General features: G+C 38.0%; 1 protein-coding gene across 1 annotated transcript in view; it reads right to left on the reverse strand.

Moving 5' to 3' along the window:
- Window positions 1–13,827, reverse strand: part of MROH9 (maestro heat like repeat family member 9) — a 160,045-nt gene that overhangs the window by 68,538 nt on the left and 77,680 nt on the right. The window contains exons 10-14 of the mRNA XM_007937776.1: window positions 11,864–12,029; window positions 10,330–10,472; window positions 9,173–9,310; window positions 7,204–7,344; window positions 5,274–5,391 (exon numbers count right to left, since the gene is read on the reverse strand). Of these exons, the coding sequence (XP_007935967.1) occupies window positions 5,274–5,391; window positions 7,204–7,344; window positions 9,173–9,310; window positions 10,330–10,472; window positions 11,864–12,029 (706 nt within the window). The remainder of the gene's footprint in view (window positions 1–5,273; window positions 5,392–7,203; window positions 7,345–9,172; window positions 9,311–10,329; window positions 10,473–11,863; window positions 12,030–13,827) is intronic.

The following is a 13,827-nucleotide window of genomic DNA, read 5'->3' on the forward strand; positions in this document are numbered from 1 at the left end:
TTCTTGTAGGCGTATGGATATTTTCCTATCACTGACAGCATTGTACTTCAGCACAGATCTTGAAACATCTTTTGTCATGATGAATGCCACGCCATTCCTCTTCAATTTGTCATTTCCGACACAGTAGATCAATTGGTTGTCTGATTCAAAATGGCCCAAACCGGTCCATTCCAGCTCACTAATGCCCAAGATATCAATCTTTATGTGTTCCATTTCATTTTTGACAACTTCCAATTTTCCTAGATACATATTTTGTACATTCCATGTTCCAATTATTAATGGATGTTTGCAGCTGTTTCTCCTCAATTTGAGTCATACCATGTCAGCACATGGACATATTGAAAGACTTACTTTATCCATATTATTAAGGTTGGTTCTGCTCTATTGAAGCAACTCTTTCCCAGTCCTATTTTGAGTGCCTTCCAACCCAAGGGGTTAGTTTTCCTGCACTTTGTTGGACAATGTTTCCAAGCTATTCATAAAGTTGCTCAGTAATGTATCAGAGAATGTTCCTCTGCTATTCATAAGGTTTTCTCTGGCCAGTTTTTGAGAACAGTATGGGTTCTTCTTTCTTCCTAGTCTGTGTTAGTCTGTAAGCTGCATTGAAACCTGTGCACCATGTGAACTCTGCCGGTGTCCGAAACATCAGTGGCATAGCCTCAAGCCTCACAGCAACGTACAAGCCTCACAGGATGACAAACTAAAAGACAAGTTTGTCTCCCTTAGATGTTGGTATATATATACATATATATATGCATGTATATATATATGTTATGCATATATATATATACATCAAAAAAAGCAAGAGAACAAAAACTCAAACCACATAAATAAATGGAACAATCATAAAAAAAAGTGTAATGCAATAAGTGAAGAGAGAAATTTTCAAAATACATTTGAAAAGAATAAAGGATTATTACAAATAAAGGCCCTGGGATACATTCTGGGTCTGGAATAAAACTCATTCCAGGGGGCTGGCTCTCAGCCCAATAGTAAACAAGATGTACACACAGACCCCTCAACCCAGGGTGGCGCATCCACATACTCTATGGAAATGCATCCCTTGGAACGATTGACCATGGGGCACCAGAGGGGCAACATTCACACGAGGAGATGCACACATCCATGTTCCAATTATTAATGGATGTTTGCAGCTGTTATGCAGAAGTGCATAACTATGAGGGGCATGGGGGAAGGGGATGTTACTGGACAGGGAGGGGAGAAGACTGGGTTAGGGTTGGGGATGGTAAATCAGGAGTGAAGCTAAATGTACATGAAAAATATAGAAAAAAAAAGAGGAAAAAAAAAAGAATAAAGAAAAGATGAGAAAATGGAAGGGAAAAAGCCACATTATCTGGAGAAGAAGAAATGAGAGAAAAGAGCAAAAGTAAAAGAACAGTAAAGAAAAAAATGGGAAAACAGCAAAAGGACAAACAAGGGGTTGGAAGAACCAAAAGAATGAAAAAAAAAAGGTGGGGGGGGGGATTACTGGGAAAGAGAAGACAAAAAAAGGAAGACAGGAGGAAGATAAAAACAATAATTTGAAAAACAAAAAATCAAAACCAAAACTGTTGGGGGGCAGGGTACAGCACCCATGCTCTGTCAAGGCATAGACCAGGAGGGAATTCCTGCTAGTCAAGAAGGAGGTTGGAGGCAGGGGATGGCCACACCTCTGTTCACCAAGAGTGTGTGGGGTATAAGAGTAACAAGGGGAATATAGTACCTTTCCAGTCATTAGCCTCCAGTGCTGCTGCCTTGCTGTCTTTGGAAATGGAACCCACTCCTATGGTGCTGGCCAGGTAAGAATGCCACTTGTATATATTCAGTCTGGTGGCCCCTGCCACCTGCTGATATTCAAAATGGCTGCACCCTCAGGACACCCTCTGGCAGTTCACAGTCTGTTTTTCTCCTTTTTCCCTATTTTCCCTTCTGGTTGTGATGCAGCAAGGCAGTCCTTGCCCATGCAGTCTTTAGTGAGCAGAGCCAATTATTAGATTGCTACCAGGATATAATCAACATGGCAGGGCCCTCAGGACAGTTGGTAGTCCACAGCTCCATTTGTCTCCTTAGCCACTTCTTCTACTGTTGTTGTTATTATGTGCCCTCGAGTCAGACCCGACTCATAGTGACCCCTCCTTGGGTTTCCAAGGCAGTATCACTATGGAAGTAGATTGCCCCATCTTCCTTCTGAGGAGTGGCTGGTGGGTTTGAACTGCCAGACTTCTGATTAGCAGTCAAGTGCCTTAGGCACTATGCTACCAGAGCTCCCTTTCTTCTACTACTTGGTGTTTAATCCACTTCTGTATCCTTGCTTTCAAAGCTCAGTGTTCCAGTATTGTCTTCTGCATCGGTTTCAATTGGTTTTTCATTGCTTTGTTGCAGCCTGTGCTGTTTATTTGGCTATTCTGTCATCTTGCCAGAACTCTCTGCATCATAAAAGTCTTGATTTTCATAGTCTTCATGTTGAGTATGCTGAGGAGGAGGAGGAAGGGTAGGGGTTGGTTGTCCTATCTCAGGAGTAGCAGAGGTGGAGGAGGTGGAAAGGGAGGCAGGAGGCAGGCACACTCAGTGAAACTACAGAACTACACTGTAATTTCTGTCTGAATTTTTTTGCTTTTTCATTTCTCTAAATATGTTTCTATGTGGTACCAGTCCTTTTTCCATCTTTTGCTTTAGTGTCAGTGCTTGTACCATAGATGGATCCATGTCATGAAAGAAATCAAAAGTAGTCTCAGATAATTGGAATCCTTCTGCCAGATTGTCTAATGTCAACTTGTTTTCTGGCACTGCTACTACATCTTCTTCCTCATCATCTGGCACTGGTTTGGAAGCACTCATCTCCATCAAGTCATCCCGCCAATTCCTCTGGTGTGGTGTCTGTTAGCTTTTGAATTTCTCATCTGTATCTTGAAAAATAAATCTGCATATAAGGCCACCCATGCAGTTCAAACCCAAGTTATTCAAAGGGCAATTGTACGTTATTCCTAAAGTTTAAGTCAATATTTTATATACTCCCATAATACCTAATACATACATTTTTCTTTCTTAAACAAAAAGTAACATCCTGTACACATTGATCTGCATCTTAGTTTTTATCACTTAACATCTCCTGGAAATACTCCACATTAGTCCATATTTCTCATTCTTTTTTATGGGTATGTGATATTTAATAGAATGTGGATCTCAGATCATTTTAATCACAGAATTCTTCCAAAATTTGTAGAACATAATATCCAAGATCCATAAATCATTCAATAGCAAGGAAAAATATCTCATATTAGTCAATTGATTTTTAAATTTAATATAAAATGTGAGAAAGGGAACATACTTATACAAATATCACCTGTGAATATTAATGCGAAAAGCTTTAAAAAGTGCTAATAACTCAATTTCCAACTGTCCAGAAAATTGGAATACTAGTTTTAATATTAGGTCATCTGTAACATAGTATATATCATTAGTAAGAGGCCTAAGAAAAAACTTCATGTTATTAACTGTTAAAAGATAGTCAATAAAATCCAACATTTCAATTATGAGTAGGAATAAAATGATAATTAATAACAATATATTCCCAAAGACAGTTAGTCATCTAACTGGTGAATGAAAGGTAAAAATATAAAATATATGTTATGGGAAAGTATAATGGAGAAGGCCACATTCATACTAACAATAAAAACTAATACAAGCTACTTAATAATTTCTAAATTTGTAAGTTTTATATAAAAACAGAAAATTGAATGAGAAAAAGAAGTATAAATGTTATAAAGATATAATTCCTGAGATGCTTAATAGCTTTAATGTCATTGCAATCACAACTTCAACCAAAGTTCTTTTTTTCCAAACTTGTCAAAGTTATTTAAAAATTTAACCAGAAGGACTAATATACAGGAAAGAAGAAAGCAAAAGTTGAAAAGAAGAGAGCTGTGGGAAGTTGCTTTGCCAGATATTAAAGTTTATTTTCAGAATGCCATACTTCAGCAATGTGGTACTTCTGCAAGAATTGAAAATCAAATGGAATCTAATACAGTACCTTGAGATAGACCATGATACATGTGTATATATATGAAATTAATAAGTTATTAAGATAATATTACCAATGAGTGGTGCACTTAAGGCTTATTTAATAAAAGATGCTGGTACAGAGAGTTAATTATTTAGAGAAAACCAAAGTTAGATCTTCACCCCTGTGAAACAAAAATTACATGTAAAAATTAATTAAGTGAAACCTGTGAAAGCCAGAACTCAAAGGAACTATTCTGTTTTTCCAGGTCTTACACATTTTCCATCTTTGACAGAGTGTATATAGTTTTACTAGTTTTCTATTGCTTGTTTTAGTGAAAAATATTTGAGTGTGCCTTCTGTAGCAGGTTTCTTCCTTATGCAAGTTTCTGCTTCCACAGAATGTACTGTATATATGACATCCACAGACTTGTCTATTTGCTAAATATACTCAAGGTGTTTGTGTGAAAAGAGGAACGAAAAAAAATTTCAGCTTAATTGGACAAACCTGTCTCCATAGTAGCTCATTCACTGTTCACTGGAACTTTATAGAGCATAATTGCAAACAATGAGAATCAATTGTATATATTAAACAAATATTGTTATTGTTATTGTTATGTGCCCTCGAGTCGAACCTGACTTATAGCAACCCCTCCTTGGGTTTCCGAGTCAGTATCCCTACAGAAGAATGAATATTTATCAAGTCTTTGGATAACATAGATTTTTTTTTTTTTTGAGATTCACTTTTAAAAAATCACATTCCATAAATAAAATTGAAAGGCAAACAACAAACTGGGTACTGATTCTCAGCAGATATTGTAGTCAAATGTATAAGTGTATTTGATGTCCTTCGCAAATGGTTTATACCTGACTATTAACCTAAAGCTTGGTGGTCCAAACCTACCCAGTGATGCTGGCAGCAGAAAGCCCTGTGATCTGCTTCTGGGAAGATTACAGCCTAGGAAACCCTAGGGAACAATTTTCTCTGTAACACACAAGGTTACCATGAGACAGAATCGACTCAAGGGTAACAAAGTTGGATTTTTGGTTTGAGTGTGTTTGTGTGTGTGGGAGAGTGAGAGAGAGAGAGAGAATATATACCAGTCATAAAACACTGAGACTATTCTAGGAAAAGAGGCAAAGGGGAAATCAGTTTGTTCACAAAATGAAACTTTAAATTAGTAATAATTATATTTTGTAAATGTCCAACTTCTCAAAAATTGAAAATGAAGGACAAATAAAATCAACCACAAGGCACTACATCTATCGATTACATTGGAAAGCTCTTGAGTGGTGGTGAGTGTGGGAAGAAGAGCACACCCCCAGACTGCCGTGGGAGCATCGGCTGGCACTGCATTTTCAGAAATCAGTTTGGCATTAAAAACTCTTAACCTTGAGAATATTTATACCCTTTAGTTATTATTATAGATGATGGGGATTTATTAGAAGTAAATAAATACAAAAAAATTTAAAAAGGAAAGATTGAGTCATAAAAATGTGCTAGTTATATTGCTAAAATATTAAAAATAATATGTATATGTAAATAAATAGCATAGGGATCAATGGTATTATCTTAATGGTAAGACCAAAATAAACTATACATAGATTTTGTGTCCAAAATGACTAATGGCCAAGTGATCTGACAATATACTGGACAGACAACTGATGATTACAGAGAAGTTCAAATAAAGTACTGAAAGAATGTGGTTATCACAGTATGTGGAAAGACAGGTAACTCCAACAGCAACTGTATCCATGAGGTGAGAGGCAAACAGGTTTCGTTAAACATCATTTGTCACCTTAATGTTGTTATATAAATTTTATGTACCTTGTAAATTTCTTTCAGATTACATTATAGGTGCTCTAACTTATGTCATATTTAGACTGTTTAATATTTGTGCATACTTAATGGACAATACAATAAAAATAATGAGAGATGCAAATGGATTAAGCAAGTTTGGAAAATATTTTTGATTTGTTGCTGCATTGTTAACTTGATTTACATATCCTTCAGGGAGTGTTAGAAGTAGATGCTATAGTAATTGGGTATATCTTTTATAGTTTATTAAGTGGAGCTCTGGTAGCATAGTGCCTAAGGCACTTGACTGCTAACCAGAACACTGGTGGTTCAAACCCACCAGCCACTCCTCCGAAGGAAGATGGGGCAATCTACTTCCATAGTGATACTGCCTAGGAAACCCATGGAGGGGTCACTATGAGTCCGGTCCAACTCGATGGCACATAACAACAACAACAACAAGTGTTTTACTGAATAGGATGTTTGAAATCATCTCATTTTTTATTTATTGTCCATAAAACCTTAGCAAAAAAACCAAACTCACTGCCATTAAGTTGATTCCTACTCATAATAACCCCCACTGGGTTTCCAAGACTGTAAATTTTTATAGGAAGCAAGACTGAGCAATCTACTTCCATAAGGATTTATCACCTTAGAAACCCAATAGGAGTCGCTATGAGTTGGAATCAACTCAATGGCAGTGGGTTTTTGTTAAATCTTCATAGAAGCAGACTGCTTCATTTTTCTTCCATGGAGCAACTGGTGGGTTCGAACCACCAACCTTTTGGTTAGCAGCCAAATGCCTTAACCACTATACTGCCAGAGCTCTTTATGCATTAAACCTTAGGTAAATAATTGTCTTTTACACTATTATTTTTATAGAAAAATTCCATTTCACTAATTTAATTTTAATTTGTACTTACTTTTTCTATAGAGCTTTTTGTAAGCAAAAGAAGTTCCTCAATTTGCTTGACACCAGTATGGCATTATAATATGTGGTATAATATACATAGATGAGATAATACGGTCCCACATCTTGCCCAGTTATTTGTCTATTTTTTTTTTCCATGTAGCCTGCAGTATAATTTAGATCCCAGATGTTACTACCAAATTATCCCTTGATACTTTAATAAGCATGTAGAGATGTATGAACTGGTAGTGTGTGCATGTAAGTATGTGTGTGTGTGTATATATGTATACCCCCTAGAAAAAGGTAAAAGCCAACTCCTGGCACAGGCTAAATGGGCAACCATCTCATAATCCAGATCTAACTTCACTCTGGCCCTCATAACTTTAGTTATCTGTCATACTCCTAACTCTTGCTAAGAACAAATGTCCAGAGAGGGTGGTGAGAGGCCAAAGTGTTAAGTTTAAATATGGCAAGGGAATGAGAACACAATTATCACAGTCCCCTAATAAAACTCACTTCAATGAGGAATATTGCTATGGTGATACTGTCTTCTGACCTTCTAGGATCTTCTACCGAAAGCTTGTAGACATAATGCAAGGTTTCTACAAACTGTGGAAAGTGATATTCACCGAGTGTCCTGTAAAGAAGAACAAGGTGCTGAGTTAGCAAAGAAGAAGAAACAGGTTCTGCATAAGCAGATGTTGATAGTGGTAAAGAAAGAATCATTATTCTCATCTCTTGCTCCATCCAGATACAAAGAAAAAATTTCATAATGAAGGTAAGCCATAGCCCCACTTTGAATCCTGCACAGATACTGGGGAATTATATATACCTGGATCCTTGACATTATCTCCTTTCTTAATGTCACTCCTCTTTCCTATTGCCCCCATCCTTCACCACAGAATAGAATGTACTGCATTATTGCAAGTTCCCAATGATTACTCCAAAAGTAAGAGAAAATAAATATCTAGTGTTCAATCCCAGATGGCTGTGCAGGTCATCTTTGTGATTTTGGACCAAAACCATCCTTTGAGTGGTATAATTCAGAATAGCTGGCAAGTTTGGTACTACCTTGGGTCACTCAGGAGAAGAGAAGGGGGATTCTGCATAACACATTGGGCAGTGGCCAGGCTTACAATTGTCTGGATGCTGACTACTTGGGTCAGATTGGGAAGGATAATGTGATAGAAATTCCATTACAAGACTCTAGCTTGATATTCTAAGCCAGTACTTCTCAAACTTTAATATCCATACAGATCACCTGGGGATCTTGCTAAATTTTAGATTCTGAATCCGAAGGTCTGTGGTGGGGCCTGAATTTTTAACAAGCCCTAAGGAGATGCCATTGCTGCTGGTCTGTGGACCATGCTTTGAGTAAGAGAAATTTCAAAGGTACAAAAAGTAGAGTGGCTCTTAACTAGTGATCATTTGCGGGGTAGAGATATGCCCCACTTTTGCACAATAAGGTATGCTTCTGTAGTGTTTGTGCAAATCAGATGCCATCTTTAAACACTGAGAATACAGAGACTATATAGATTATGCTTTCAGGGTCAGTCACAACTTTAAATGGGTTCTTGTGTTGTCAAGGTCATGTACCTTGATACTTGATCAGAAAATCTGATTCCTGTAATCAAGAGCTTGCTAGTCAATAAAAGACTAACTAGAAAGCCTCTATTCTAATACAGGCATACCTTGGGGATATTGCAGGTTTGATTCTAAAACACCACAATAAAGTGAATGTTGCAATTAAATGAGTCACAATAATTTTTTGGCTTCCCAATACATATAAAAGTTATGTTTACACTACACTGTGGTCTATTAAGTATACAACAGCATTATTAAAAGGAAGCTTGAAATCTTGTGTGAATTACCAAAATGTGACACAGAAACCTGAAGCTGGACAGATGGTGCCAATCGAATTGCTCATTATAAGGGCTGTCACAAAACTTCAATTGGTAAAAAAATGCAGAATCTGGGAAGTGCAATAAAGTTGTACTATGCTTCAACAATAAAATGAAGTATGTCTGTATAAGAAAAATAAAAATACTTTTCCATTATGCTTTCCCAAGTTTATCTGGCTCATTGATATCAGGTTCTTATCAGACCTCTAAACTTGGAGCACATCTATAGTTGTCTGATGCCTGCAGGACAGGGATCAGTTAAAAGCAGAGGGGAAAAAAAAGTTGACTTATCTTTGGTCCTCCATCTGAAAGAGAAACCTATTTTGTGGAGGGAGGAAAATGGGGTCTCTGTATCATTGGGTAAAAGGGGAGAGAAAGGGAAGAACTCCCAAAGTAAAAACCCCTCAAAATCTTTAAAGAAGTAGAAATCAAATGGAAACTCAGTTCATTGAGAGCAATTTGAGAGTTGAGCACACAATTTAATGATGAAAGATGGTTTAACTGAAGAAACATGGAGACATGTGATGGAGGCTGAGAAGCCTATGCAGAGCCCTCTGTTCTTACTTGGCAACAAGGTAGACCCCATGAGGGTAAAACAGCATGTGGGAAAACTGGCTCCAGCACCTCTTTTTCTGAAGAGCATTGTCTACCTCTTGCAGGTCAGAACATTTCAGCAGGGTTCTCAGGGCATCTCTGGCAAAGCTAAGGCCCAAAAGGAAAACACAGTCATGATGTCAGTGACCCTCACATAACTGAGTACACATGACCTGCCTTTTGATCTTGGGCAGGATGCAGGTTTTGAGAAAGGGGAAGTGTCATAGAAAGTGAGTACTAAATACTCTTCATATCCCTGGATTAACAAATAGTACATGGAGTAGGGCAGTAGAAGCATAAGGGTTATTGAAATTGCAGCATGGGAAAATCTAGGGTTAAACACAGAAAACTTATTAGAAAGAGATGTTAAATGATGGGATGACTTGTTAAGGGTGTCTATCAATTTTCTTCTTTGACTGCCTTAAATATGTAGGATTATACCCATCTAGGTGGAATGATATTGAGTATGTCTGCTTGGGGAGTCAGAGTGGATTAAACAATAGTTCTGATTGATTGACTGTGTCTTAGAAGTCCACACCAGACAAGGAGACATAACAGAGATTTTTCTGGAGAGCAGAGAAGTCTCCTTTACTCACTTGAGCAAGGGGAAAAGATAGGCTCTCCCAGCCCCTTCTCACTCTACTACAGAATGACTGTGTGCTATCATAAATCCACAGTTCATATCACCAACCACACAAAAGCTTTACAGTTCACAAAGCACACAACTGCACACTGTTTTATCTGACACATACAATAGCCAATGGAGGTTTCTATTGGAGAATAGTGGCAGAGCTGGAATGTGTCTGGCTTTGCATCTAATGTTTCTCCCTGTTCTCTCTCCCTTCAGTAGCCTTTCACTAATCTGGCAGTGAATGGGACAGGAATAAATATAGTTCCATAGCAATTGTTCTTACACTGCCTCCACTGGTGATCCTAACTAACTTCTAGGTGCTCAGCATAATTACTTTTCTGAAGGCATTTTACCCTTCAGAGGAGAGAAAATGGTGATGCATAAGGGTATTGCACATAAGATTATGAAGACTTCCATGTGAACTCAGGGGAATTAGAAAAGTTGATGTCTAGAAGCTTATCTCTTATTCAATCTGAAGTAACCACCACTGTCTCACAACGGCCTGTAACTTTTGGTCAGTCTCAGGTCACTGCTGTAGCAGACTTGAAGCATGAGGGCCATCAAGAGCTGGGGGAAGAACTGGGCCACTGCTTTCCTGTAAGAACTAGCAGGCAGCAAAGTGCACAAGGCTTGGGAAGCCTGTAAGGAAAGGAAAGAGGAGATAAGAATGTGAACTCTGAAAGTCTCTGTTCCCATCTCCCTCTACATTCAGTTAGCCTCATTGAGGGGGAAGAAGTAGGGAATTCTGCAACCTTTCCTCCAGTTTCCTTGAAGGAAGCCTGAAGCTTAAAACTGAAAGCATGCCTATGCATTCATTCATTCAACACCATTTATTAAGTCAGTTTCAGACTGAGAACTGCCAAGTCATTAATGGCAAGGGTTGCAAAGCTCTATAAATAACCCCTAGGATACCAAACTCATGGGAAGCAAGCTGTAAATGCTGTCGAGTTTCCATGGAGGGCATACATTCCAAGATCCCCTTGACAAATGGCCATGAAAACCGAAAGCAGTAACCAGTTGTCGTTAAGGTGATTCTGACTCATGGTGTATGTCAGAGTAGAATTGTACTCCATAGGGTTTTCAATGGCTGTGTTTTATGGAAGTAAATTGCCAGGCATTCTTCAACAGTGATTCTGAATAGACTCGAATGTCCAACAGTTTGGTTAGGAGCTGAGTGTGTTAACTGTTTTGTACCACCTGGGGACTCTGCCATGAAGACTTAATCCTGATAATAATGTAGGTCCTCTCTGTGCTGAAGACTATATAAGACAGTGAGATATTAGGAGGAAGCAGGCCAAGTCACTAACAGATCATTTGGCCCACTGACCACAGCAATACCCACCACGTCCCAACATCTCCCATTTGTGGAGCATCATATATATATTCTTCTATTATGTCTCTGTAAGAGCTCAATTTATACCCAAGAGTGATAATATTTGTCCTTGGGAGATATATTATGATGAACAAAATGTTAGGTCTTCACATGCCTACAAACTCTATCTGATCAAGCCCATGGTTACCTCACTGATATCATCTTCTAGTCTTTTGTCCTTCCTCAGTTGACTCCAGATTCTTTGGCCTCCTTGCATTCACTGACATACCAGGTAATCTTCCATTCAGTGCAGGGATTATTCCTTCTATCTATAAAGCTGTTGCCCTAATGATTGCCTAGATCACTCCTTTACCTCATGAGGTCTCTGATCAAATGTCCCTCATCAGGAAAACCTGTCCTGACCAATTTACTGATACTTTCCCTGTCACTCTTTCTCCCACACCACTTTACTTTTCTCTTCAAAGCTTTTTATCATCCAGCATATTACAGATTGAGTTGTTCATTGTCTGTGTCTCTCACCAAAAAGCAAATTTCATGATTAGGGCCTGGCACATAGTTGGCATTTAATAAATATATATTGGATGAATGAATGAGAGCAGGACTGGACTAAGGCAATATAAATGAGTCTGTGGACAGATGGGGGTTTTCTGATGAAAAAATAATATTGAGGAAAAGCAGCACTTGTCACATTATTTACCGCCACAGGCATCATGTTAGTAGCATCCAGAGAGAGACGTCTTCTTCCTGTTGAGCTGTCAAGCATCTCCCCAGGCTTTCCTTTCAGTATTAGCAAGAGTGTATTCAGCACGTGAGGGGCCACACTTGCTTCAGAACCGGCGGCAAGCCACATCATTAACAGAGTGCTGCAAATACAGCCCCCAACAATGACAGTCATAAGTTTTTTTCATTTCCTACCCAATATAGTGACATGAATCAGTAAAAGATCCTTGGTTTCACATTTTTATAGAGCAAAGGCTGCAGAAAATTCTAAAACAAATTAATATTCCTTTTTCAATGGTTCCATGAATCTTGTCTTTGAAATGAGAGGAAGAATTTAAATAAGAGCTTAAAGAAAATACAGTCTGCAAGTTCATTTCCTGCTGCTATTTAAATGCCTGTCCAGGCCAATGTCAAGAACTGATTAGCTCCTGTTCCATGTGACCTTGTTTCTCCAGGGAAAATAACCAAAAAACCAACCGACTGCCAATGAAGTTGATTCCAACTCATAGAGATCCTATAGGACAAAGTAGGACTGCCCCATAAGGTTTCCAAGGCTATAAATCTCTATGGAAACAGACTGGTTCATCTTTCTCCCACGGAGTGGCTGGTGGGTTTGAACTGCCAACTCTTTGCTTAGAAGCTGAGTGCTTTAACCACTGTGCCACCAGAGCTCTCATCCAGGGATAATAGAGTGTTTAAAAACAGACATGGGAATATAAATTAATATATAAATCAATACAAAAATAAAAAACTAAAAACATTAGAGATACATTACTTTTGTATTTTCCTAAAACAAAATCATGTGTGTGTGTGTGTTTATATATGTTATATATATATAATAAAATTGTCAATGAAGAATAAAAGATATAGGAAGAATTATTCATTAAATCATTCTGTTGTTGTGTTGCTCTTATGTGCCGTCGAGTTGGCTATGACTCAGAGTGACCCTAGGTACAACAGAATGAAACATGGCCTGGTCCTGTGTCATCATCACGATATTTGCTATGCTTGAGCCCATTGTTGCAACCACTATGTCAGTCCATCTTGCTGAGGGTCTTCTCCATTTTCGTTGACCCTCTACTTGACCAATCATGATCTCTTTCTCCAGGGACCCATTCCAAGTCATTTTAGAAATTGATAGTGCGATTACTTTTAATGTAGTTATCACTCGCTGATTGGCACCCTTACCTGAGCTGTGACTTGACATAAGTTGCTGAAACAAACTCTTTTATTAGGCTGACAGTCATTAGGTGACTTGTAGCCTCAAAATGTAGCGGCTTTCTCTTAACATCACAGATGTTGTTCATGATGTTGCATCTTCTCTCAACTTCTGTTAAGGTCTGAATTCTGATTTCTATTATACTGAGTTTTTCATGTAGTCAACATAAACTTTTATGAACTAATAAATAATTATCATAAATTATTATAAATAAAGTATATTGTGAAGTAATTCTCAAAAATTATTTATTATGGACACTGGGAAGAGGTAACTAAGAGGAAGTGGGAGGGGAGCTGTTGCATTGTGGTAAACTGTGGTCAATGTCATGAGACAAAGTATGTGTAAACTGCTACATGGAAAGTGAATTTGCTCTGTAAATCTTCACCAAAATCACAATAATAAAAAATTATTTATTATAATGCCATATTTAAATAGATAGATGCATTCAGGCTATTAAAAAGGTGGCAAAAGTAGGTAGGACAAGGCTGGACTCTGAGTTCTGTCACTTAACTTTTAAATAATCTTTCTTTTCTTCAGTGTTTTCATCTATAGAGTGTGGGAAATGATGCTACAGTGTTCAAATGAATTAGCATATATTTAGATCAGTTTCTGGCTCACAGCACACAGTCTGTGGACATTAACTGTACTTTTTATAACTACTATTAATTTGTTGGGAGCTCTGGTGGCATAGTGCCTAAGGCATTTGACTGCTAACCAGAAGG

Source organism: Orycteropus afer, unplaced genomic scaffold (assembly GCF_000298275.1).
Source record: "Orycteropus afer afer isolate SDZICR_OR568_19922 unplaced genomic scaffold, OryAfe1.0 scaffold00044, whole genome shotgun sequence".
Classification (NCBI taxonomy): domain Eukaryota; kingdom Metazoa; phylum Chordata; class Mammalia; order Tubulidentata; family Orycteropodidae; genus Orycteropus; species Orycteropus afer.